Here is a 26,089-nt window from a genome sequence, read left to right on the forward strand (position 1 = left end):
GAAGCTTATAAAAATGTCACTAAAATTATATCGATTTAAACAAACTTACATACATCTCTTGTCAAATAAAGGATGATATTCATGCTTTTATGACATTTGTTTAGAGTCACTAACTAGCTCGGTGACTTTGTAATAGTCTATTTAGGAAATTTATAGTCTGGCGACTGGTTTTTTTTCTTTTCTTTCTTGAACAAAGAAAATTAGAGCAAGTCATTGCACAACTAGTTTAAATAGTGCTACCTCAAAATGGCATTTTTGCCGAGATTGTTTTGAATTTGGTGAAGTTTAGTGCTTCAAGCTTTTCTTTCCTTAAACTCATTTACAAATTAACTCTAAATTTGCCAGCAATATAAAAACTGTTGTGGCACCTAATATAACTACCCTGAACATCCCTCATTGGACCTCTTTAATAAAAAATAATCCTTAAATGCTTTTTTTTTCAGTGCTTTAAATGTGACATGAAAACAGCTGTATTCTAGGTTTACATTCTATGCACATCTATGCCAGATGTTTAAGTCGATAAATAAAATAGGAGGTTACATCAAAGTGTCAAGATATACAAAAATCCATTTAGCACTGAAAAAATTCCAACCTCCTTGAACTCAATAAAGCCATACAAGCTTGAATGCATCCTTTCTGGCTTAAGAAGATCAGCTCTGTTCTTTGTTGAGGCACTGGCACAGGTTGTGCAAAACCCATTTTTGATACACAAATAATTTCAAACAGGAAGTACTCAAATCCACTTTTTCCACTAACAATGTTATGGTTTTGGGAAACAGAAACTCAGTGGTGAAAAGAACAGGTATGCAGTCGCCAATATAAATGAGAATCACTGATTTCAGGCAACGCTGCTGCTTGTGAACGCTGATGGCTGGGGAACATCTCTGGACACAAGTGACTGTCAAAACACGGGGTTCATAAAGGAGGGTCTTGGGGGAGGATGTTTCTTTCCCCTCTCTCAGGGTTTGGTTCAAAGCCTGCTGAAATAAGTGGAGAGATTCCTTCTGGCTCAAGGCCTTTCTGAGCTGGGCTCTTCAAAGGTTCTCGCTATGAATGAGTCTCCACGGGCAGATGGTCAGAGCCCGCTCTGGGACGCACTGGCTGTGCCCTAGATGCCCCTCCATCACTTGTGGTCCGTAGAGATACAACACATCTAGCAAACTATCTGCGCTCACACTGGAGGAAGAGGGGGCAAGGAAAGTCTCTAGCCAAGGCCAAGGAACTTGAAAAAGAAAAGAAAACCTGGTTGTCAGAATTTGGCACCCTACGGGACCACTGCAAGCTCGGGCTGGCCAGCCGTCCAGACACTGGAAGCTGGCCTCTTGCTTGGTTTTAGTAACAATTCTCTTCCTCCTTGTACGGAGTTTGTGGATTTACAGCAGCAAATCCATCTCTTCCATAATGCCAATGATACTGTAGAGCTATGACAGGGATGAATTTGGCTGTATCCTCAACCAAAATGCATTCTGCAGCCAGATTGTTCAGCAACGCAGCATAACGACAGGGTGCACAGGCTGGAAATCATTTTATTCGTGCGTATGAAAAGGAGGTACTGAGAACTAGCCCTTGTTGTGCGGCAAACATTGCTCTTGATCAAGTAGAAGGTGCCAAAATAAATCCACTGACCTACAGGAGCTCCATTAAGATGGATGTTTATCTACGGCAGAAAGCTTATGTTGAGCTTTCTCGTGCTTTGTTACTGCTGTGTTTGCTTTAAAGGGCCAGAGATCATGGGGAAAAAAAATATCCCACTTATGGAAAATGGTGATTAAATAATCAGTGCACGCTGACAAAATTTCAAGAAGAGCCACATAAGATTTCAGGCTGAAATGTTTCAGCATGCTTAATGGAGACAAGCCCCTGGGCACGGTATTACCCAGCTTGGGCTACGTCATAGCTATGGGTTCACTCCAGCTAACGGTTCACATTTGCTCCTCTGCAATGCCATGAGTCTTTGCCCAAATGAAGCTGTCTCACTTCACCACCTTTTTTTTGTTTTGTTTTGACTGCACCATGAGAACAGCAAGACAGATTGTGCGCTGTTTGCAGCTGAGAATGCACTTCAATGGACAACAGAACTGCAGAAATCCCATGATGCTTACCACCATCTGCGCAAATCGTTCCTGTCCTCTTACTAAGCCTGGGCTTTTGTGGGGTTTTTTCCAAAAGTTTCCAGGATCAGCTCATAGTATTGAAAGAAATACCCTGAACTGGTCTAAAATGACAGCTGTCTTTTCATATCACTTGTACTAAAAATTTGGAGACTCTATCTGAAGGCAAATTTTAAATGATAAAAGGAGCATTTAACACAAGCAACTTTAGCTGACATTAACAGCAAAATCCAGCAAAGGGCAGAACATTCCTGTGTCGTGTTTTTCAAGCACATAATTCCTGTTTCCCACAATAACATTTTTAGTAAAAAGCAAACAAAAACCCATAAAACCTACAGTATATGAAAACTTAAGACATAACAATAATGAAAAAATGGTATTGAGTATACTTGATAATGATGTACACTTTAAAACAAATCAATAGACTATGATGTAAACAAAACAGTAAGATAACACTTTAAAAACAAGACAAACATTTATCCATCGATAGTATACAGTAAACCAACAGTCCGCTGTGCAGATGCACTTATCAGGATGGTAGTCATAAAACGATTAAGTGTGTTAAAGTAATGTGTTATAAAAGTCTATTATAATTTTCTACTTGTATATCTCATATAACAGAGCGCTGTTTGTTAATTGTTTCTATAGTGCTTTTTTTTTTTTTTTTTTTTTTTTTGACATTCCCATTGATCAGTTTTTGGTTAACATGTAGGCTGCAACAGGCTTACTGTAGAGGTGGTAGAGAATGATAGAGGGAAGAGGGGATATATACAGAAAGGCCATGCGCAGCTTCCCACCAAGAAGTCCTGGTGCTCCATAATTTTACTGTTCAGAATTTCAACATGGTCTGCTGCAGGGGAAAGAAAAAACAACAAAGAAACAGTCAGAAGTTAGAGAGATACATCTATATTTTAATAAAAGTAATTCTAATAAGATACATTTACATCCTCACTGCATTGCCCAAGAGATTGCCATTAGTATGTTGCAGCAAGAATACATTTTATTCCCTTAATTTTCTGACCTAGGGTGAAATTGCTAATAACACACTTGGCATCCTCTTTAATCTGCACTTAGGGCTTTCCATTTCCAGTGCGCTTCACACACACTGACAAGACAATTAGTGAAAGAGGAAGGTGGGCGAATAATGGTTTTGTTTTTGGAGAGGATGGCAGGTAGAGAGTGACTAAGGAGAGGGCCAAAGGAATCCCTGACCCCCGTTAGCTCCTGTTTCCTTTGGAGAGAGCCACAGACAGTCACATTAAAATCTGATCCTAAGGAGCCACAAGCCAAAGGCAAATCAGGCCCAGAAACAAAACACAGACAGAAACCCTGTGCTCAGGGGACCCTCTTCTGGGAGCAAATCGCCTCTCTCGGGATGTACTCGTGAAAATCCTCCCCTGAAGGACCAAACACTTGTCTCCTGCATAGCTAGGCTAGCCAGCCTGGCCACCAGGACCTCATCAGCCAGGGAGGAAAAGAAAAACATCTGCCAGAGCAGCAAGTGTTTCAATTGCCCAACTACCACTCAGGGCAGCTTTGGAAATTGCTCCTCAGCAGTGCAGAGTGCCAACCAAAGTCCTTGTCTGGCAAAACGCTTGAGCACACGCACAACTTCACCTGCTCGGGTGGAGGCATGAAATGATGTGTCCTTGAGAGATATGCTCACCTTCAGTTTATGCCCAGACACGGTGGGTAACAACCCAGGAATGGGATCAAAACACACATGTTGCTGCATGAAAATGGTCACTGGTGGGTCTCTGAGCACTGGGGATGCTGGGGGACATAGCCCTTTTCTACCAGCCTCCGAAGGCGGTTTATGTCCCACAGCTGCGAGGTGTTGAGAGGACAAGCGCTTCTGGCAGAGCGGTGGCTCACGCACATGCTCACACCGCCCTCGTGAACAACAGGCTCCTTGTCTGACCCTGTCTATGCCCAGTAGCCTGATCCCCAAGAAGTCACATTAAATTCAATACGTTGACCCTACTTCTTTCAAGCAAAGTTTTTTCACGGTCCTTAACAGCACAGCTGATGCTTTGTTCAACAGACTGTGTCGTGCTCCCTACTTACTGAAGAAATACCTCCCATGGAAGTTCCTTGCCTAGTCTGAAATCACTAACTATTGACAGTATTGAGTTTAAGCACACATACACACACATAAAAGAGAATTCAGAAAAAAGAAGTTTCCTGGAATAAATGCTGAAAACAATTTCAGAGCTCCAATGCAAATGATCTCCTTATTGGGTGGAACAGGCTGTTTTGCATGTGTTATGGAAATGAGTTAACATGTCAGGTGTCACGTCTGTCTGTCTGTCTGCTGTTTGGGAGAGCAGTACACTCTGTAACACAGAACATTTTCACTAACAGGGATAGGTTGATGTTTACCCCTACATGAATAGGGGTTCATGGCCACAGTTAGTGGATCATGTATACATACGGTACTTTATTAAGATCAGCAGAGATAAGGGCCACCACCAAGATGAGTAAGTTCTGTCAATTGCTGAAGATACCATTTGAGAATTGCTTGCCAAATAAATTTCCAACATTTAAGTACTTGCCTGTAATACGTGACCTAAGGAAGAAATGGGTTGCATATCTGTATATACTAAATGGCCCGCATTGGGAAAATCTGGTGACCTCTTGTTGAATTAGCTGAACTGCTCTTTACTCTCTTGGGGTAAAAAAATAAAGCGATAAACTGAAACCCCCAAGGGATTTTCTCTCATGAACATCAGCTAACACTCACAAAGAAAAGCAATGGAAAAATGACACTGCTGCTACGGCTGTAAAATAAATACTCTGTAAGTCAAAGAGAAGGACAAACTCCTCCATCATTCCCACTCAGAGAAACCTAGCAGCCTAGGGAAGCCCAGGATCTGCAGGTAGGGTGAAGGATATGTTGCTTGTGGCATTCATCCTGGTCTTAAACACATGCAAGGACCTCTGAAGAAACCCACCGTGAGCCAGGCCCCCACTGCAGCTGAACGGCAGACCTGCTCAGACCAAGCCAGCCTTGCAGATGCACAGCAGCTGACAATGACCCAATCCTGCTTACCCCAGGAAAGGAAATATGCCACTAACAGCAAAAGAAAAGTTACACCTTTTCAGCTGACTCATCACCAGAGCAGTCTTTGCCATCAATAGCGCAAATCCCTGAGGCATCTGCAGGCAGCTGGGAGCCGTGCAGAGCAAGAGTAACGTGTAAACACAGCCATCAGACTCAAGGGGATGCAAGAAGGGAGGCTGCGAACACCGTAAAATGGGTATTTTAGACACAAGGAACATTGCTTGTTATAAACCATAGGGCTGGTCTGTATCTGTGCTGCAGCTGCTGAATTTCTGTTGAGTTGGCAGACCATGAAGCCACTGGGGTCCTGCAGGCTCAGCCCCTCTGCCCGAGCCAGCCCCCCTTTTGGGGGATGCAGTGCCCTTGTACAAAGCAATCCACCGTAAAGAGAAATACGGAAAAGGAACTTACTGTTCTGTTGGGAACTTCTACATCTGTGAAACAAACATGCTGCTACTCAGTTCATCTACTGATAACTGGGATATCTACAGCAAAAAAAAGAAAGAACACAACACATTAAAACGTTGTCTTGAGATCAGGCTGCTCATTCTGTCTTCAGTATCAGGTTAGTAAGTACATCAGTGTCTTATAAAACAGGATCCATTCCCAAGATGTCTTTATTTTGCTACACGTTAAGCACAACGTAGCTGCATCACTACTAATGCCTCGTGGAGTTCGTGATGGTTGTACTGGGATTTTAACTCCATAGACTACAAGTAAGACAGAAATGCCCTGAAACTATCTGGCTGAAACAGGACTCATACAGCCACAGAGCAATGCTGCACAGGAATTTCTGCTTTCTTCCCATGACCAATACAAGTATGACTAAGACCTGCTCTACCTGAAAATAACAACAAAGCACAGAAAAAGACTAGCAATCCCTACTGCGAGCAGTAAAACACTGCCTAGGACTTATGCAGGCAAAACTTCTACTGAAAGCCTCGTGACCTCACACTAGCAAAAGACTACAGGATGCCCCCTGAGATATTACTGACATTCGGCATGGCTAACAGCCTCCTACAGAACAAAGTGACACCCCGTTTTCTTTGCAATAGCTCTAAACCTGAGAGCATGACAAATAAAAATGCTAAAATTAGTACTTGGGGGGGGAGGGGGGGGAAGTGTTTGAAATGTCTCTGGTCTAACTGGGAAAAGTTGTGGCACACCAAATTATCAGGAAGCATCACTAGGACAGGTTGTGCATATACAGTTCAGGACTGGTGCGGAAGCAGCCATCACAACTCAGTATCTTCAGAGGAAAGTTTTGGAGAGAATTATGGCTCGGCAGACATGCATGAAATCCTGTACACTTATGGCAGTGCTACAACGGCACGTACTGCACATCCAGAGTCATTTCTGTAGGGATGGGTGACGTTACTGGTGTAAATAAGCTTCAGACTTCATAGCCTCACCCCTGATTTTTTGGGTTTTGGCTGGTTTGGGGTTTTTTTGGTTTTTTTTAGAGTCCAATCTTGCGGTGGGGGGAGGCCACTTTGTGTTTTCACTTCCGCTTTCCAGCCAGGAGAGGACATGCCAAAATACCACGGGGAAAGATGCTTGGGGTGGTATTTCTGCTTGAGACTGAAAGCAGAAGTGCTGCAGGTCTTGCGCGACAGCACGGTCAGGAGTTTTACAGCCCGGTTTTTAAGGACCCGGAGGGGTGCTGTTTTTGGAGAAGCGCCTCCACCCCTGCCAATCGCCCATCCCTACGCTCCAGCTGGGCTCGCCGCCCATCCCGCACATGGCAGGACCGGCCGGTGCCCCCTCACCGATCCCCAGACACACACACGCGCGCACACACACACACACTGCCTCTGCGCGCCCGAGCCTGCACCGAGCCGAGCGGGTCGGGAAGGCGCTCGGCCCTGCGCAGGATCTGGCCCTCGCCCGGTCCTCGAGATCTGAACACGTGAAAGAAAGCCATTGAAAGGGCCAAACCTGATTGGCGGTAGCTGTTGCAGCGAAGGGGACGCTGGTGGCAGGAGTTGTTGCTGCAGACACAGTGGTGGGCGTAGCACCGTGCATCATGGGCACTTTCGGAAGGGAACCATGGAAGCGACATACGGGAGGGTGGAGCGTATATATTTTTTTTTTTTTGGTTTTTTTAAATGTAACCATGGCAACATGTGGTGGATTTGGGGGCGTGGCAGGAATCACAGCAACAAGCCATGTGACATCGTCATGAAGGACACATCGGGGCGCAGCATGCAATCACAGTGCAAAGCAAGACAGCGTTGGGAAAAAAATAAACAAGAGAGAAGGGGAAAAGCCAATTACAATTATAATTAAGGAAAAAACCAAAACATTCTCAACACTTAGTACATTTATAAGCAGAACAATGATGTATTAGACTCCAAGGGCCAAAATTTCCAAAGGGGGGAGAGGGCGGGTGTGCTAGCAAAAGCCCACGTCAGCTCGCACCCGTGGGGAGTTAGACACAGCCAGTGCACGTTCCTTTGGGTGGGGACATTTTGGCAAGCGCACCCTCCCACCCGCCTAGGAAAGCTTGTCCCCTTCCCTCCCCACCCCGTCCCCACCAGCAACCAGAGGTACATGATGCACTTTGCAGCGGCTGCCGCAGCCCTTTCACCAGGTTTTCTTGCCTCTCTCTAGCAGGGACGATGTTTCGACATGGGACAGAGCTGGAGGCACGTCAAACGAGCGGCTGGCAGCCCAAGCTCTCTCCGTACAAATTCAGCGTGCTTCCTTTCCACCCTAATAGTTGAGGATTTGGCAAAACTCCCCTCTTGCGGGGAGGTGGGGATGGAGAGGGGAGGGGGCCGAGAGGGAAAAATACACGAATGCATCTGAACAGCTAAAATTTACAGAAAGAGCATCCAAAAGGACAACACGGCAGCAGGGAGCTCGGCAGCCTTGTGAAGCTGCGCATCCCCCAGAGCACGGTGCTGGAGAGGATGCTCCGGGGAGCAACTGGCATTCCCCAAATGCAGGGGGGGTTTGCGGGGCCGGGGAGCCCGCAGGAAGGCCCGGCGGTCCCTGCAAACATGCGGCGGAGAAGCAGACTTGCCTTCCCCTCCATCCCAGGGACACAGCCGTCCAGTCCCGGCGGGGGATGTGTGCCTGCGGGCTGGGCACGCTCCAGCCACGGGATGTTGGAGCATGTGGGTTGGGGTTTCCTACAGGCAGAGGTGCGTTTGAAGGGCTCAGCTCCCTGTCATGCAAGTGGTGTGTCCTCTCTGCGCTATAGGGATGGGGAGGTTTAAGAGCAGAGTGCTTAGCCATTCCTGCCAAAGCTTTCAGACCTGCTCCCCAAAAGCCTTGCACCTTCCCCATGGCTCCTGTTCCCACCTCTCTCCCTCTGGCTGAAGCAGGCACACACCTGGATGCTGGTAGTCTTGTATAACCTTGGCTGGAGCTCAGCTTTCACCCACCCTGCTGTGCCCAGCAGCTGTAGACAGAGGGGAAGCTCCCTCAAAGACCTGCACAGGTTCCCAGTAAGACCCAGATGCTGAGCCTGAACATACTGGATCCCTGCAGCAGCAATGAGCATGTACTCAGCCCTGCCGCCTCACTGCATCCCACGTGCACCAGCAGCGGTACCTCCCTACGGTCCCTTGTACCTGCACAGCTGACACTTTCACTAACGAGATGAATCTTCAGCCAGTCCACAGTCTAAGCCCTGCTTCTCTCACAAGCGCCCTGCTCTGGCAGAGGGGCTGACCCCAGATGTGTTCCTCCTTAGAGCCTTTATTAAACCAGTCTCCTAAAATGTCCTCAGAAGGACAACCGAAAATCCGAACTCTAATCCACCTGATGCCTGATACAAAAAAAGAAACCAACAGGATCCTCCCATTGCTATTTCCTTTTGTTGGATGACTTAAATGGGTTGTAAAGACATTTAAGTGACAAATTTTTGTCTCTGCAGCGGAACTAAATAGGGGTGGGAACACATCACCTTGGGTTCTCTTATTAGTCACACGAAACACTGCACTGCACAGAAATTAAAAGGGATACAACCATTTAAGCCTCAAAGAAGACAGCGGATAGACAGTCACACCACTCAGCCACCCAGGTTCTCACTGATGCATACTAACTTGCTGTCTCTTTCAGATTAGGAAAAGTTGAGAAGTTTGTGTAGAAAAACCTACCAACGCTTGCAGTGGGTGTCATGCACAGAACTGACCCTGCACACCATGCATTGAAGCGTGGAAAGATGAACAAAAGGGATATTTCATTAGTGAAGCTTCAGTGTTAGAAATCACTTTAACTAAAAAGCAGGTATTCTCTTTGCAGCATTCAGTATTTAAGCACATGCAAACATATTCTGCATATTCGTACATAAATAGTTTAAACTCTGTTTTAAGAGATCATAGCAAACCAAATTAATTCTTCAATTCTTGGGTAGTAGAAAATACCTTTCTTCTCCCACCCTGGTATTAAATTATATGATCTATCCTAGAAATCAGGGTTGTTTGGGTTTGGTTTTTTTTTTTGGTATTGGGTATGTCTATTTCTTTCTGATCACGTCAGCAGAAAACAAATTGCCCTTAGAGAAACGTCACACTCATGTTAAAACTGACTTTCCAAAAGCAATTTACTCCTGCAAGCAAGGACCAGGATTCAAAGTCTCTAGTTTAAGCTGAAAGAGGCAGTTTTTTTCTGGACTTGAAACAATTGTAGTAATGATGCCATTTTCAATAGACACCCTGACTTTCCCCACCATAGCAACCCACGATGCTGATCTCTCAATAACTGAACAGCAGAAACTAAGAAAAGCAACAGCTCACTTCCCCTCCCCACGGTGTGAGCTGCTACGTGCCACTTCTCTGCTTTGCTTTCCAGAGCGCTGCAAAGGCTGAGACCAGATCTACAGTCTGATGCATAAGGGAAAATGGGGACGCGTAACATAAATTTATCAGAGTTCCGTCCTCTGACGGGAAATTTGCTGCTCTGCCCAGCATTAATGTCCTCAGAGGAGAGCAGGTGCCAGCAAATAGACCTGTTACGCATCAGCCCTGAGTGTAATTTCATTGCCATGAGACAGGGCACAACAGCACAGTGAGAGTGCTGGGTAAAAGCTAATTTATGGTGCTCAGATCAGAAATGCATGTCCTCATGTCAACTTTGGCAACTGCGACCTCGAGGAAGAGGAGCATGTAGCCAGCTGGGGGACTTGGCATTCTCAAAGGTGTCTGTTTCCTGAAGAAGTATTTCGCTTGGCACTTAACAGAGTTGTGGTAAGGTCAGCTCAGCCCATCCCGGCCAACAGCACTTTGTTGAGCATGAGGTGGGGAAGCTGCTACTTGAGCCCCTCCCTCTGTCTCTCCATACAAGACTCCGCTTCCCTGGAAGAACATCGTGGCAGCTGCTACGTTCTGAGTGTCTCCAAGTGCTCTCATAACAAGAAGGCCACACGAGCACAGGGCTTAGGTCTCAGCTCTCTGGACCCACGCTCACACCTGAGACAGATTGGTCTCAGTATAGGACTGTCTCTAAAGCTCTTCCCCTGACCCCAAGGAACGGCAAGGTCCACTGCGTGTTCACCTCAAGGGGCCAGCCCAGAGAAACACTTTGTGTATTTTTGTAAATATCATCTGGCAAGTGAATACTGCATTAAACATTAAAAACATTGGGTGTTCGTTTTCTTATGATGTTCTGCAATGATAATAATGATACTAAAAAATGAGCTATCAACTCTGGAATATTCCTAATTCAGCCACTTATAATACTTACTACTCTAAGCAGGTTTTGTTTTTCATTTGGCTGCAGTGAATAGAGGTTAATTGGCTAGTCAGCACTCACATCTCTGCCAAGTCAATGCTTTGAGTCCTGTATGAATTACTGAACTGCATCTTTCAATTTTACTCTGAGACCTTAAAGGTACAATAAAAGTTGGGAGTTAAATTGCTTTTAAAAATCTTAGGCTATTGTACTGGTCAAAAGACAAGCAAGAGGGAAATATATGCCTTTAAAGAGGATTATGTAATTTGTATTTACTAAAGACGAACCGTTCCCTCTATAAACATCATGGCTGCTGGAATACGTAGGTCACTGAGAGAGAAGCTCAGAAAGATACCTGCAGCTTCAAGTGAGCAGGCATAGAGGTCCACAAGATGTTTTAACATGAGCCCATAAGAGTGCTATGCAAGAGTCAAAGAATTAATTTGGGATTAACCAGTTGAACCATATGGAGGAGAAACAGAAAGTATGAATTCAAGAAACATGCAGACATTTTTCTTAGTTTGACTGCTTAAAAAAACCCAAAACCAAACAAAAAAGGCTAAGAAGGGATCTTTACAAGTGAAAAGCTCTGAATTGTAGTAGGTCAACAAAAAAAAAAGTGAAACAACAAACGTTAACTTTTCATCCACTTTTAACGCAAAACTACATACACTGATACTCTTTTGCTAAGGACTCTTACAAATCTGCTCACTAGCTCAACGCTTAGGTCATAAAAAAAGACAACTACGGTGCTGGGGAAAGCAAGGAGACACTTACCTGTAGGGATGAATGTAGGCTGTTGCAACTGCATGTTGGCTAGAGCCTGTTGGTAGTGGAAAACGCTTGGGTTAAAGACTGTGGTGGCACCATTGTTTTTTTCAAGTGCTGGCCTCTTTGGTAAAGGTTGAAGTGCACCAGGCGGCAGGGCCTGTGGATAAGGGAGTCATTAAAGACAAGTGGAGTAAAAAAAGGGGCCCAGATGTAGATCAAGCATGCAATAAATAATAGGGGGTCTTGGCCTGCAAACCACCTGCAACTGTATCAACTTAGTGAGACAGGAAAGAGAAGAGCAGCTAAATCACAGTAGAAGTAGTAGGTGAAACCACAACTTCACTAGGTAAGCAGTTAGTAAATGCACCAGGAGACAGGGCAGAGTCCAGGAGGAGGGATGCTAAGGGACCTTTTCAGCAGGACTGACTGGGGCACACAGGAAAAAAAAAAAAAACCATGAGGAGAAGGAAGGGGAAAGGTGGTGATCACCTGGACAGGATACTATGAAGAGCAGTTGCAGGCAACGAGCATTTAAAAAAAAAAAAAAACAGGTAGAAGAACTCTAGTAGATGACTATTTAAAAACGAGATTAGCATAAGCAACAAATGCCATTGAAAAAAAGGGATGCTTGCCTCTGCCTGTTTCAACACCTGCCTACATGTATGTGTGCACGTGTGGAAGCATGCACACTTGTGTGCAGCCGACCCATGTGTCCAGGTGGTAAAGCAGCAGCTGTTGCCAATTACACACATAATGTTACATTCATAGTAAAATGCATTTCCACTTGTTAGTAGAGATGCTGAGCAACACGGTCAAGAACAGGCCTGATTCTTCACCACTCACACCAGTGGCACAGCTCATCACCAGCAGATTTGGACTTGCTCCCAGTTTCTAGAAGGTGGCCTCCAGCAGTTAAACACTGCTCACTTGTTATTAACAGTGGAAAAAGCCATTGACAAATCTGGTGTTCAAACAAGATTTGGGTGGGCCCTGCTATCAGGCAAATCCTCTCTTCTTGTTCTATCACACCACCGGGCTTCTTCCAGCCTGTCAAACCTGTTTCATGATCAGACTTGGTAAAAAGCATTAACCCAACTCAGGAACTTTTCTCAGTGAGTTACTCATCATTCACCCAAGCATGTCTCAACAGCAAAGTAGTATGTCAGGTTCTTAGGAGACAGGAATGTTTCTAATGATTTACAGCCTTTCATTGTACCCAAGTAGAAACCACATTTTTTTCTCCACATTCTGATAGAAAAGGGTCCTTTTTAATTATGCCCTGCAGTCCTTTTGCACGTAACGCTCCTATTGACGTCAATGAGATTTACGCACGTGGAAGTCATGCAGAATCAGGTCATTTCTGCCTAGTTGTGTTAGTCTGTATCATGTAGCAAAGCAATGGCTGAAAAATAGGGTTATCACTCCTATTTTTTTTTAATAGGTGACAGCGAAGGGTAGGTAATGGAGGAGTTTTAGCCAATAAAGGGTTAAGGCTACAAGCACACAGTACTCAAAAGAAAGGACACAAGTAAAGAGGTTTTAAAGCATTATAAAGATCAACACACAACAGAATATAAGTGAAAGCTTGCAACAGTTTGTCACCGTCTAGAAACAGGTTTCACTTTAAATTTAATTTGCTATAGGAGACTGCTCATCTGAGAAATGTTAAGCAAGATACTTCCAGGCAAAACATTACTCCATCCTATCTCTGTTCACATGGTGGCTTTTGGGTGGTTTTAATATTAAAAAAAGAAAATTAGAAGAAGAAATTGCATTTGAAAAACTGCCCTCAGACATGCACACATCCTCTGCTAACGCTAGCAGGCATCCAGTGCCAGCATTAGGACTTGATCTTTCCAGATTTCTTCTAGCTAGTACCAAAAGACAGCCGTCAAACACAGGCCAGCATTCTCGGACACAGACACTAAAATCTTTTGCTTAAGATCCATATTTTAGGATGAGATCTTTTAGGTAAAGACCTAAGAATTTCCATTTCTAGGGAAGCCCTTATTGATATCTATGTTAAATCTGACTATCTACACCTCACCTATTTAATGATGGCTACATCAATGTTCCTCCAGACACGGGACTGGTTTGTAGCTTGTAGAGACTGGAGTAGCTCCACTTACACCAGAGGTGTTTTACAGATTTACAGTGACTGAAGAACTTGCTGCTTAAAATCGTGCTCCTACTGTGCATAATTGCAAAACATTCTTTTTCAGACGCTTCCAAAATATGCCTCAGAAAAAAAAATTACTAATTATAGCAAAGCGACTGTGCCAGGCACATAATGGACTTTTGACTCTTTGCTTCTTGGCCAAAGGCTGTCACCACCCCAAAATGCCCATTATCCCGTAATGGCAGTGCCAAAAGCAGAACAGCTGAAGGCTTTGAGACCTTGCTGTGATGTCCTGGCTCTTTACAGGATAATTCCTGAGCCCAGTGTTGCAGTCAGAGAGAGCATACAAACACCAACAGGCCATAGGGATGTCAAGGCACAATGGTCTACCCCATCGTCTCTCTAACATCACCCTTCCTCCTTCCCTGCTATGGCCCCTGGGGACCAAGGGAGAGAAAGGAGCTATGGCAGTCCCACTACTGCTCCCTGAATGGCAGCTGGATGGAAGAACCCAAATAAATGCAACATTTCCAGAGTCTTCTAGAGAAACAAGCACACTGCAGAAGGCAGCTCTGCCACATGGGCTCTGTGGGCACAGGAGCCAGAAGCCTGTCTCAGTCTGCTTCTGGTTTGACACAGCCTTCTGGGTCACCTCTCCCATCCCAGCAGTCAGGGGAGCACCCACACAGGAGCATGCCCTGAAGACATGCTTCTCCTCTTGCCCACCCATCTAATTTCAGATATCAAGGTGCAAGAGGGCCCAGGGGGACAGAAGGATCTGGCTTCACCACTTCTCCAGCCCTTGCATTGAGGTAAGAGCCCCAAGTCAGGAGCACACTCACTGAAAGGTCTATCTACGAATGCCTGGGAGAGGTGTCTAAAATTGCATGTGATGAAGTTGGGCCAATACAGCTCCTGCACAGGGATGTGGCAGGGACACTGAAGAAAGCAAGTGTGTCGTATTTGAAACAGGCCAGCATTTCTGTAATGGTCTCAGGACCTGATGGAATTGTAACAGCTCATGGGGAGACGCTTCTGTCTTGCACCATGTCCTGGTTCTGAAGGATTCCCCCAAGCGTGTCCTGTAGCACCTATGAAAGGCAACGGGAGACTCCTCACCACATTTTGACCTTACTGAATTCTGCAGCAAGTGCCTTACTGCTGCAAGACAGGAGCTAGACTAAATCCTTGTAGCAAAGAACTTACTTGGTGAGTTCACCTCATCCTGCTGCTTGCAATGTCCCTCTGAACAAGCTCTGACCATCACAGGTGTAGCAGTAACCTCTGACAGAAATTTTTTCCAACTTCCTTTTTTGCCCATGTATTTGTGTGTGCACATGGGTATACAACCTATGCAACATGATCGACCATGAAGGGGTTAATTCGCTTCAGTATCCATGTAATAGCCTCCACTGATCCCAATGAACAATTCCCACTACAAAAATGCCAGGCACCCTCCCATTTTTGGGCTAGGAAAGCCACATTCCTGCTGGAACACAAGCATCTGAACAAAGAGGTTTGTGCCATTTCTCTGCATGGCATGGAAAGCAATCTTTCAGCATGACTGACAGATAAAAACGCATTGCATGCCAAAGTCAAAATTTCCCACGTGCTGGTTAACAGCCCTCACTTGTTATTTTTTGCAAGACAAGAACTGGATTAAATCTTTGCAACAAACAATTTAATTGCACCTCAAAGTTCCCCTCAGATCACTATCTCCTGGGAGCAGATCAGACTTTGACCCCTTTGCACTTAGCAAAGAGGGGCTGGGTCTGCATCTGGCTCACTGCTTCAGTCCAAGGCATGACAAATACAAAATGATCTGAGAGAGGGCAGAGGTAGCGCCCATTCCCTGGCAAGCAGCAGAAGCAATCTGAGCAGTTTCCTCTGAAGATTATACGTGCTCTTATCACCACTGTGAATCCTTCTCTGGTGCAGCCTTCCCAAAGGGTTCAGAGGAGGTGACATATTCCAACAACATGGTTGCAAACCTTCAGATGTTTCACAGCAGGATGACTATTAAAAGTAACTTATCTGATGGGGTTTTGTTAAGTAGGGGAGGTCAGGAGGCTAGGAGGTCAGGAGGTTAAAGGGCTTTCCCATCCTCCACCAGACCGTGTCTCCTCAGAGAGGTGGCTCTCGGAGAGGGCAGCGAAGCACCGCACAGGTCACTGCCTACGGTGGCTTTGGGGATGCGGCTGTGGCAGCCACGAGCACTGGGGAGTGAGAGGCTGTCATGTCATTTACAGCATAATTCCATGACTGCTGGTGGAAGCGGATCCCTAGCAAGATTTCCAACTGCTGCTGTCTAAAGCTCCAACAGGGAAGCCTCTTGACTACTTAAAAAACCCCAAAACAAGTTTTCGGAGGGGAAGGGGAGCAGATCAGCCTCTGCTTCCCAGCTCTGGGAATGGGGAGCAACACCAGCTTGAAGGCTTCAGGGCTCCCCTGTGTCCACTCTTCCCTTTCCCCCCTATAGCTGGGCAACAGAAGCCACTTTTTGTAGGATGTATTGGATCCCTCATTACTTGGGGTGAACGGGAAAGAGTTGTCTTCTATGGAGCCAGGAAGGGTGGCTTTTGCCTCACTATGAGTGTCACGAAGACAGGTAAAACATATTTGAGGCTCAGAAAATAATCAAAGCTTATATGAAGACAGCTTGCAGACAGAAGCCTGGGGAGCAGATCCTGTGCCTGAAGCAAAAGGCACCCACAGCGAGGTCCCTTTGCTGACACACTGTCCCACCGCGGTATGGGGCGAGGAACCAGAGACAGAGCCAGCTGCAGCAGCAGTCATCTCCCTGCCTTACTGAACACACAACCAAAGTCCTGCACTGCACCCACTTCAGTTCCCAGCACAGATCTCTATGGATGCTGCTTAGCTCTCTCCCTCTGCTTCTTTTAATGTCAGGAACCGCCAGGACTGGAGAGGTCCTAAATTTGTGCTGTGCCCATTGCACAGAACACCATTTTGTAGGGCAGTACCAGCATGACACTGCCAGGCAAGGCTGTGCTGTTGGGCATACCATGAAAAGTTCCTGGATCTGTCCTGCACCACCCAGTCCTCTGGCATATCCAACACACTGCAGACCTAATGAGTTCAATTCTCACCAAAACATCGCATCTCACGACTCCAAAGCTCCTGCTGTTTGGAGAAACACCTCAAACCCCAGTGCTGCCTCCCCCCAATATTATTCACTGCCTCCAAAAGGCATCTGGGTTTCAGGAGGCAAAGCTCAGACGCTTAATGCTTGGTGTGCAGGGTGCAGGACTGGCATGTCTGAACAGACGCTGCAACATTTCTGGCCGGGATGGGCAGTCTCCCCAGGCACTAACACAACAGACCAAGGGCAGAAGGCTTTCATGCAGACTAAGATGGTAACGTGCAAAGCGAGAAGGTGAAAGGTCCAAGTACCAGGTCAAAGGTTGCCTCGAGCGGTCGCTTCAGTGATCTGACAGCTGGCTGAGTCTTAATTAGCAGGCAGCGAGCACATGATGGCAATGGGCCGGGGAGGGGGGTCAAGCACAGTAACAAAAACAGCAAGCAGAGGTGTGTCAAGAGAGAGCAACATTTGGGGGGGGGCGAAGAGAAAAAAAAAAATGAATGCATTATACAATATATATTAAAAAGATGAGGCATACACAATGTGGGGTGGCTGAGTAATTATTTGGCCTAGCGGCTAGTCAGCTATTTTGCCTCAGTAAATTTCAAAGGTAAAGAAATACCATCATGGGACACCTGCTCTAGAGCATCTTCACTGCAGTTGGCACAGTGGGTGAGGAGCGCGTGGGGATTAGCACCTGCAGGTGGACTTGCACTGGGCTTCAGCCTTAATTCTGCCACTACATGCCATGCGGAGGCCAGCAGGAGCGCTTGTGGCAAGGGAAGGAGGTAAAGAAGGGAGGTTCAAGCACATGCTTAAGTGCCATCCTAAACTGGGTACTGAGCCTGACGCAGCTCATTGGACTGTGCTGCACAGACTTCAGCCAAGCAGGAGTGAGTAAAGCTACTACTTGTGCATGTCAAGTAACTGCAAGATTGGGTCCCTCAGAAATATCTTCTGAATTTAGATTTGAAGTCATTCCAAATCTATTTTAGAAGGTACACCCATTTGTCTGGCATATGTTTTCTGATCCAAGAAAACTGGGCACCATTCTTCCCTTTATTAAAGTCTTGTTTCTCAACAGGTACAGTAAATGCATCAAACCTTGAAAAGTCAATGAATAATGTAAGCTGTTTTGGTAGCAGGGGTGATGCAACAAGCTATCAATAAATATTTTAAAGGCTCTAGTTAACAGCATACAATAAGGTTAATTATATTTTTAAGAGAAGCCAGCAGCATGAATAAAACATGCACTGGCTTTGGTTAAGTAGCAGTGTCCTAGGTAATTAGCGAAAAAGTAAAGATTTAATTGTAAAAAAACACAAGATTTTAATTTCAGAAGGTTCTTTTTCAACAGACCTGGGCTGTTGTTTCAACAATAATAAGTATAGTAAGAAATCTAATAAACAAACTGTGCAGGACAACTAAATACTGCAGTATAAACTGGTTATTCAAATTACATTTCAGGTAATACTGATGCTACAACGAGGGCAGTCGTTTAATTTCTAGAATCTTCTCGGTTTTGTGTTACTTTCCACCATGAATGGAAAGCAACCTCTTTTACTGTCTTTAAAAAAAGTATTTAGAAAAATTTTAGTAGCCTTACTTGTAAATCAAAAAGGCAACAAGAACTTTTTTAATATTAGTTATACGAAAAAAAAAAATCACAGAATGGATGAGGTCGGAAGGGACCTCTGGAGATCATCTACTCCAACACTCTGCTCAAAGGAGGGTCAACTAGAGCAAGCTTGCTCAGGACAGCATCCAGGCAGGTTTTGAATATCTCCAAGGATGGAGCAACCTGTTGCAGTGTTTGATCATCCTCACAATAAAGATGTTTTTTCTTATGTTTAAATGGAATTCCCGATATTTCATTTTGCATCCACTGCCTCCTGTCTTTCACTGGGCACCACAGAGAAGAGTCTGCCTCCATCTTCTTTACTTCCCCCATCAGGAATTTATACACATGGGTAAGATCCCTCTGAGCCACCTCTTCCCTCCCCAGGCTGAACATGCCAGCTCTCTCACCTCTCGAATAAACAGGTGCCATTAAACTGAATTCAACAGAATGGCAAATGTTTGCTCCAGCTAGGAATTTGAACTGGTAAGTCTTGCTTGACTTATTTTTAGAATTGTAGGTAGCAGAAGTCACAATTCAAATTAAATTGCAGGTGGGACCATCTCTACTGGGTCCTAAGTATCAAACAGGTCAGGAAGTCACCTTTGGTTTGAGTCATGTCATCTCACTAAGCCTTGCCAAAGGTATCAGGCACAAGGCTGCTCAGTTTGCTAGGCTTGAACAACTGATACCTTGTCTGCTTTGAAGACAGTGGAAATTTTGCTACTGACCTCAACAGGCCACCATCTCCCTGCAAAGGATGTATTATGGGATGGGCATTCTTTGCTTTCATTGTGTACCGAGGAAGCTAAGCTAAGCTAACCTATGACTTAGCCAGGAAAGGTGTTCGCTGCTGTACTTGCATTCATGTCACCTCATGAAGTCACAGCAGAAAATGACAGGGTTCACCACCGTGTCCCTAACTGGTGAGATGAACTGTGCCACTCAGGGCTTCATGCTACGGTAAGCACAGAGAAAGGATGAAGAGATGGGATTCATGTTGCACATGCTCTCAGCTCTCTAGTCAGCCATTTACAAAGCACTCTTCCACAAACAACACATACGACACAAATGAAATCTGTTCGCAACGGCAATACAGCTTGAGAAGAGCTCTACTTACCATTGCAGCTGCAGCTGTCTGGTTCACCTGGTGTTGAGCTGCCTTGATTTTGGCTTGCAGGTGTGCAGGGGGATGAAAGTACTTGCATTTCTCCCTAGAGCATCGACCTTTGATGTAATCCATGCAAACTGTAACAGTATTTTCATTTGTGTCTATCATTGCAATATCTATAGGGTGAGCATAGCGGCAATCATTCTCACCACGTGTGCAATTTCCACGCTGAAACTCTCGACAAACCTTAAAAGAAAGTCACATTGTTGAGCAGGACAATAAGTTACTCTTAATTCAGTATTTTCAACACAGAATATTAGTTCAGTTGGCCACATTAAACTATGCATGTATTCTAAATCCATGCTCATCTTGGGTAACACATATACCGACAGTCACAGAGACAAGTGGTGCTACTCACAACTGGTTCAGGGTTTGAAAAAAACCCACAATGTTACTAAGGCCAATTACCAAGTGCAAGTGAAGTACAGAATTTGTCCAGAATGGAAAGTGACCCCAGGAAGTCAATGTCGTTTTGCCAAAACTTTTGGAGCTCAGGATTCCTCCCCTGCCTCTAAAGCTTAAATGTTAATAACTCTGCCATTTGTGTCTCAGCTGGATTATGTATTTGTTACGGAGCACACTCCTGGGCAGGACATTTAAATTCTAAATGTTGCATGCTGGTGTTATTTGCAACAAGTACCTTTTCTTAAATATGAGGAGCCTCTGTCACAGAAATAGTCTCACTGCCGTCCACAATAAAACTCTAACCCTGGGGTTACAGGACAGTGCATTTGATTACACTGCAATGTGTTCGTAAGGTGTCACTAAAATTGCTAGCTTTACAAAAATCTTGCACATCTTCATAAGTTATGAGCACTGAAGCATCAAAGGCAGAGAAAAGGGTTTCACAAAATGGATCCGCAAGGTTTCCTTGTCTGAGGAACTAAGAGAAGCTGTTGAGGACTATAGCTGGTAGTGTAGATCATGTACCAGTGCACTATCGGACTGAGTGTGGGGAAAGGTGAGATGTCATGTGAGAACAGAAGCAATCAGCAAGGCAATATAAAGTACATAACACAAAACAATGTGTTTTGAAATTACATGCTTCTCCACTACCTTCCTATGTTATAATTTACACCTGCAGGGGCCTCTGAATTCAGGTCCTCAGCCCTCATCTCCTGCAGAGCCTCTGCTTAGGGTTCGAAAGACTCCAACACTAAGTCCCAGCGTGCCCAGCCAACTGAGGAGGGGAGGAGATGTCTTTCCAATGCTCTGTACCCAGCACTCCCAACAGTGTAATGCTTAAAGCTTTCTGTAAAAGCTCAGTAAGCCTATCTCACGACAAGGGAAGTTTCTGCTACTTCCAAAACATCTCCTGCTCAACTCGGTGAAATAGCAGACCATCCACTTGCATTTTTAAAGCGTGGCAGATCACAAACAAAAACCAACAATCCCAGCCCTGCACTAATGCCCACTGAAATCAGAAGAGTGACTGCTCCCAAATTTCCAGTGACTTCCAAGGATTTGGGATCAGGCCCCACATGAGAGTTTGCTCAAGCAGAAAACAGCAGCCCTGTATTAAAAAAGCTGCAGGTTAAACTCTGCACTGTGCTACATCAGGTCATTCTAGCAGACAGCAACAGCTGGGCCCACATGCCCTGTTCGTTCCCGTCAGCAGTATCATATCAGACGTCCAAATACCTCCAGTTTATCCGTACGCATCAGTTTCTGCCCAGCAGAGCCTCCTGGTACTGTAACAGTAGGATTTCCAGAAACCAGGACAGGAGTATTTGGTAAAAGCTCTGCAGGAACCAAGCCCATCCCAGGAGAAACATGACTCAGGTAGGGACTAAAAGCCATCGTGGGGCTTGTTGCAAGCGATGGAGTCACAGGAAATGTTGTCTGTGTATAGAAAGAGGAAAAACAAAATATTAGTTAAAAAGATGTCATGGATTACCCATCAAAGCCTTGCAGCACTTCAATCCTTTTAGACAATTTGATTAGCAACATCAAAATGCTGTGCTCTCCGATCTATTCATTTATTGCCATTTCTTGTGATCTATTCACTTCTCCTGACTCACAGATTTGTGACTCATCCTGAACACAAGGCATCTTTATTTGCCAGATCAAAGCATATTGATGATCTTTATAGTTTAATGACACAATTAAGGACTTCATGCCAGCAATTAGGGCAGGCCCAAATTAAACAGACTTCTCCTTCCCAAATAAATGTCTCAGCTTCTGTATGTCTACACTGCAATGCTGTACAGAGACCTCAAGGTAAGCTGCAGCTTCAGGACCTGGAAGCACGTAACTCCATTAGCTACATGGTTGAATTCACTATCAGCCTGCACTGAGCTCCAGGTCATCATGGCTAGTGTGGCTCAGGTAGACAAATGGGATCATTTAGAGTCAGGCGAGGCATCTCTGCTACAGTACACTTGGAGGTCTAGCATTCCGCAGATCTGGGGTTTGTTTCAGACTGTCAACAGCCTCCAAGCAAAACCAATTTTGCAGGAGTATCCCGAGCCTATGCTCCACGTGAATGGCAGCAAGAGGACACCAAATTCACTAGTGTTACAACGTGCCAGACCTCATGGCTCTGGCAAGAGCAGGTGGGTCGTGGGCTTGGAAGAGCCATGGACAGAGCATACCAAATGAGATGGCCCAGGTAGGCCAGCACGAGGTTCAGGACCGCAGCTACACTGTGAGGAGCGATGTCCCCGTGAGGAGACAGGACAATGACCCATAAAGATCTCAGCTGCTTCTGATCCCCAAATCGCGTTTGGCAGACCCTGCAAGTACGGCAGAGCTTCAGCGCCGGTGGCCGGAGCAGCTCCCTGGCCTGAACTGCTCCAGCAGCGCTGGTCTGGGAAAGGAGCTGCTGTTCTGCCAGGCAGGCGAGATCACACAAAGCTCCTAAGCAGGTGCTCAGTTTAAAGTCTGTGAACAGCCCCGATAGCCAGGGAGTTTGTGAGACTTTAAAGCACCAGATCTGAGGTGTGTTTGGGAATGAAACCAATTCCAGCTGATGAAAAACCCTCCCTGCCCACCCCAAAGATCAGAGCCTGCAAGGCAGCAGCACTCCTGTAGCAGGGGCTCGAGCAGCCCCCAGAGAAAGGAGCCTGTGACTTTCAACTATGTTTATTTTCCCTTCTGTCACCTGGTCCACTGTGAACTCTGGGTTACAGTTAAAGCTGCTGACATATGCAGGCGTACGTGATGCCGCCCTTGGTAGCTAGAGCCTCTACTTGGCAGTAAATGCAAGTGTGCTTACGAAGCGGCCTGGGGCATTTTTTTGGCCACACATTTTTTGGCCTCTTTGCTTTTATTTTCGTATGTCTAGTCCTGTGGGTTTCTAAAAGAAATCACACGTGGACAGTGTGTTTCTCGACAGCATTTTCATCCCAGTGGTTTTATAAGCTAGGAAACACTTTGCTTGTGATCCGGAAGAAGGTAGCCCACAGTAACACCAGCCAAGCTGTCCTAACCCATATTTAGCTTAATGATGCCCCCTTCCTAAGGTCAGAGTGACAACAAACAGCTCCTGAGCTGATGGGAAAGGGGATGACAGGTCACTACCAGCATATGTCCCACTTTCTCCTCCACAACAAGGAGACGTGGCCTCCTGAAGCGGCAGCGCTAGGTGCTTTAAGTGTAGCAGAACCAAATAATCGTCTCTGGGAGGGATTTCCAATTTTCATTCTTTTGAGTTGTCCTGGTTTCGGCTGGGATGGAGTTAATTTTCTTCCTAGTAGCAGGCATAGTGCTGTGTTTTGGATTTAGTATGAGAATAATGTTGATAACACACTGATGTTTTAGTTGTTGCTCAGTACTCCTTATGCTAGTCAAGGACTTTTCAGCTTCCCTTGCTCTGCCAGGTGCACAAGAAACTGGGAGGGGGCACAGCCAGAATAGTTGATCCAAACTGACCAAAGGGCTATTCCATACCATATGGCATCATGCTCAGTATAGAAACTGAGGCGGGGGGGGGGGGTTGGCTGGGGGGCAGCAATCGCTGCTCAGGAACTGGCTGGGTATCACTCGGCGGGTGGTGAGCAATTGCACCGTGCATCACTTGCTTTGTATATTATTATTATATTGTTGTTATTACTATTTTACTTTATTTCAATTACTAAACTGTTCTTATCTCAACCCATGAGTGTTTCTCACTCCTCCGATTCTGTTCCCCATCGCACCGGGGCAGGGGGAGTGAGCGAGCCGCTGAATGGTGCTGAGTTGCTGGCTGGGGCTAAACCACAACATGAGTCTAAGTCAAGCCCCACTCAGCTGATGGGAGACTGTAACCATTAAACCCAGAGATCCTGCAGTCCACAGCTCTTCATTAAATCATTTTCTTCTCTCTTTCAATTCTCTGTGGCTCCCAGACATTTTATACCGTTTGCTTTCAGAAAAGATCTTTAAGGATCTTCAAATGCTGTGACTCCCTGAACACTTTAGCGAGAAGGCAGCACCCATTAGACTGTTTTCTTTTGTGCAAGCACCAGTAATTACAGCAGCATCTGCTGAACTTTTGCCACCATTCACACTGTAAATGCTATTTTAAGGAGTTTCTCCAGCCTGGCCAGTCTGCACAGGGTTATGCTGGGGCCCAGAACACGTCAGTACTTGTTTTGCGTACCCACAGTAGCCCAAACCTTGCAGCACATGTGGCTTGGACAAATGTGTGGGCAAATATAACGTATGTGTTTCCAGCACCCAATACAGCAGGAGTCCCAGGTATCCTGACAGAGCGGATGTGGCACAGACATTGCTCCAGAATTTCAGGAGATCCTTTAAGGCAGGCTTCCCCAGCCTGGGCTCAAACACAACCAGGAGCCAGCCTTAGGACCTAGCTGGTTTCTGAGATGGAGAGGACCTGTTCCTCCCACTGCTCAAGCGGAGGATGCCAGGGAGGAAGGCTGGGGGCTTGCAATGCCTCACACTGAGTGAATACACCAGAAACCAGTGAGAAGGGGGGCGAAACATTCATGAAGAGATGATGTACCAGCCCCTCCACCAAAGCCACTACAAACTGGGAGGCAAGCCCTGCTCCCTGAAACACAGTCCCCATCTTCTAGGCTGTTCCCTCAAGAGCAGCCCCACTCCTCACTGCGAACGACTGGCAAGGGGTAAGCTGAGAGCAGAGGAAGGATGTCCATGAAGAGCAATTGAGGATCGAGCTGTGATGCTGGAGACCTGCAGAGGGGTGCACCAAGGGGCAGGACAGATTTTTATCAGTGCTACTGGTTGTTCACCCATTTCCATGCCCTGGCATCTGCTGCCGCATTCCCAAGGATTCACAACCACTTCTTCTGCCCGCCTGAACCGTGCGCCTGGTGCCGCTGACTGAAAGCAACAGCTCTGCTCCACGCCCTGCCCACGGGCAGGGGACCGACACTCAGCAGCCAGGCAGGCATTCTCAGCAGACGCACAGCCAGAGAACGAGCAGACCTCGCTCAACACGTTAAACCTCAAAGCACTGGGGTTTTTAAGTCTGAAGTGTGCTAAGTGCACTGAAAACTGCTCCTTTGTAAGCTGGCATCAGGGAGCTCTGTATTTATCATGGCTGATGAGGGGAAAAGATGGGCTGCGCTCATTGCCAGCCCTGACTGCCTGTCTTGGATTGGGAAATCCAGTCTGGCTCATGCATCAGTACCAGTAATAAAGATGCTGCCAGCCAAATCTCTCCTCCCTTTACGTCTGTGCAGGTCCCCCGTGCCAGGCCTGTCCTGACGGAATTCGAGCGAGTTTCTTCCTTGCAGCCAGAACCCAACTGTAATTTTTACTCTAAACAGCACTGCTCTCCTCAACATGCATCCCATCCACCTCTTGTGATTGCACCCAGCCAGCAGACCTGACAGATCAATATTATGACAGTACACTAAAAAGAAAAAAGTCTCAACTTAGCTGCTGGTGTGCTCTAGGGCAAAACAGCCAGATTGAAAGTATCAACACCTACCCCTGCTGCTGCCCTTAAAGGTCTTGCAAATTCAGGAAATACAGGGGCAGGTTTCCTTGCAAACTACTTTTATTAACCATAGCACATGCAGACACTACCAGTAACTCCTGAGCAGAGGGAAACAGGTTACAGCGTAGTGGCAGAGGCGTTCAGACTGGTAACAGCTCACAAGACTGGTTTACTGAGTATTAAAGTACTTGTAAGAATGGGAGGGGAAAAAAAAAAACCCCAAAAAACAAGAAGCAAGCTGAAATGGCCATTGTGAGAACACATCTCGGAGGAAGGCTGCCAAGGACTCTGACAGCTCTGAGCTCCTCACAGACCCCGAGCACAGGAGCTGTTGGGTTGAAGGTGTGAGCAGAGAGAAGAGACCGTCTCGGGAAGGGGCATTTGTCACCACTGATGGTGACAGAACCTGGAACAGCTGATTTTGGTAACAAACTAGAAGTTGCATTCAATTTACCTAGCAGAAATTGTGCTAAGGCTAGAGAAGAAACACAGAGTGAGTGTGAAGAGAGCAGAGGAGCGGCTGGTGTTTTGTCGAACAC

General features: G+C 45.9%; 1 protein-coding gene across 3 annotated transcripts in view; it reads right to left on the reverse strand.

Moving 5' to 3' along the window:
* Positions 1-1,507: 1,507 nt before the first annotated feature.
* MBNL3 (muscleblind like splicing regulator 3) overlaps positions 1,508-26,089 on the reverse strand; it is a 57,821-nt gene continuing 33,239 nt past the window's right edge. Inside the window, exons 3-10 of one of the 3 annotated variants that reach the window (XM_075720883.1) lie at positions 21,281-21,481; positions 19,589-19,825; positions 17,162-17,215; positions 11,635-11,785; positions 9,285-9,320; positions 7,114-7,208; positions 5,587-5,660; positions 1,508-2,961 (exon numbers count right to left, since the gene is read on the reverse strand). In XM_075720883.1, the coding sequence (XP_075576998.1) occupies positions 5,604-5,660; positions 7,114-7,208; positions 9,285-9,320; positions 11,635-11,785; positions 17,162-17,215; positions 19,589-19,825; positions 21,281-21,481 (831 nt within the window). In that variant the 3' untranslated portion in view covers positions 1,508-2,961; positions 5,587-5,603. Of the gene's footprint in view, positions 2,962-5,586; positions 5,661-7,113; positions 7,209-9,284; positions 9,321-11,634; positions 11,786-17,161; positions 17,216-19,588; positions 19,826-21,280; positions 21,482-26,089 lie in introns of those variants that run through there. The other 2 variants (XM_009484469.2, XM_075720884.1) reach the window with 2 other exon arrangements.

The sequence above is a fragment of the Pelecanus crispus genome, chromosome 13 (assembly GCF_030463565.1).
Source record: "Pelecanus crispus isolate bPelCri1 chromosome 13, bPelCri1.pri, whole genome shotgun sequence".
Classification (NCBI taxonomy): Eukaryota; Metazoa; Chordata; class Aves; order Pelecaniformes; family Pelecanidae; genus Pelecanus; species Pelecanus crispus.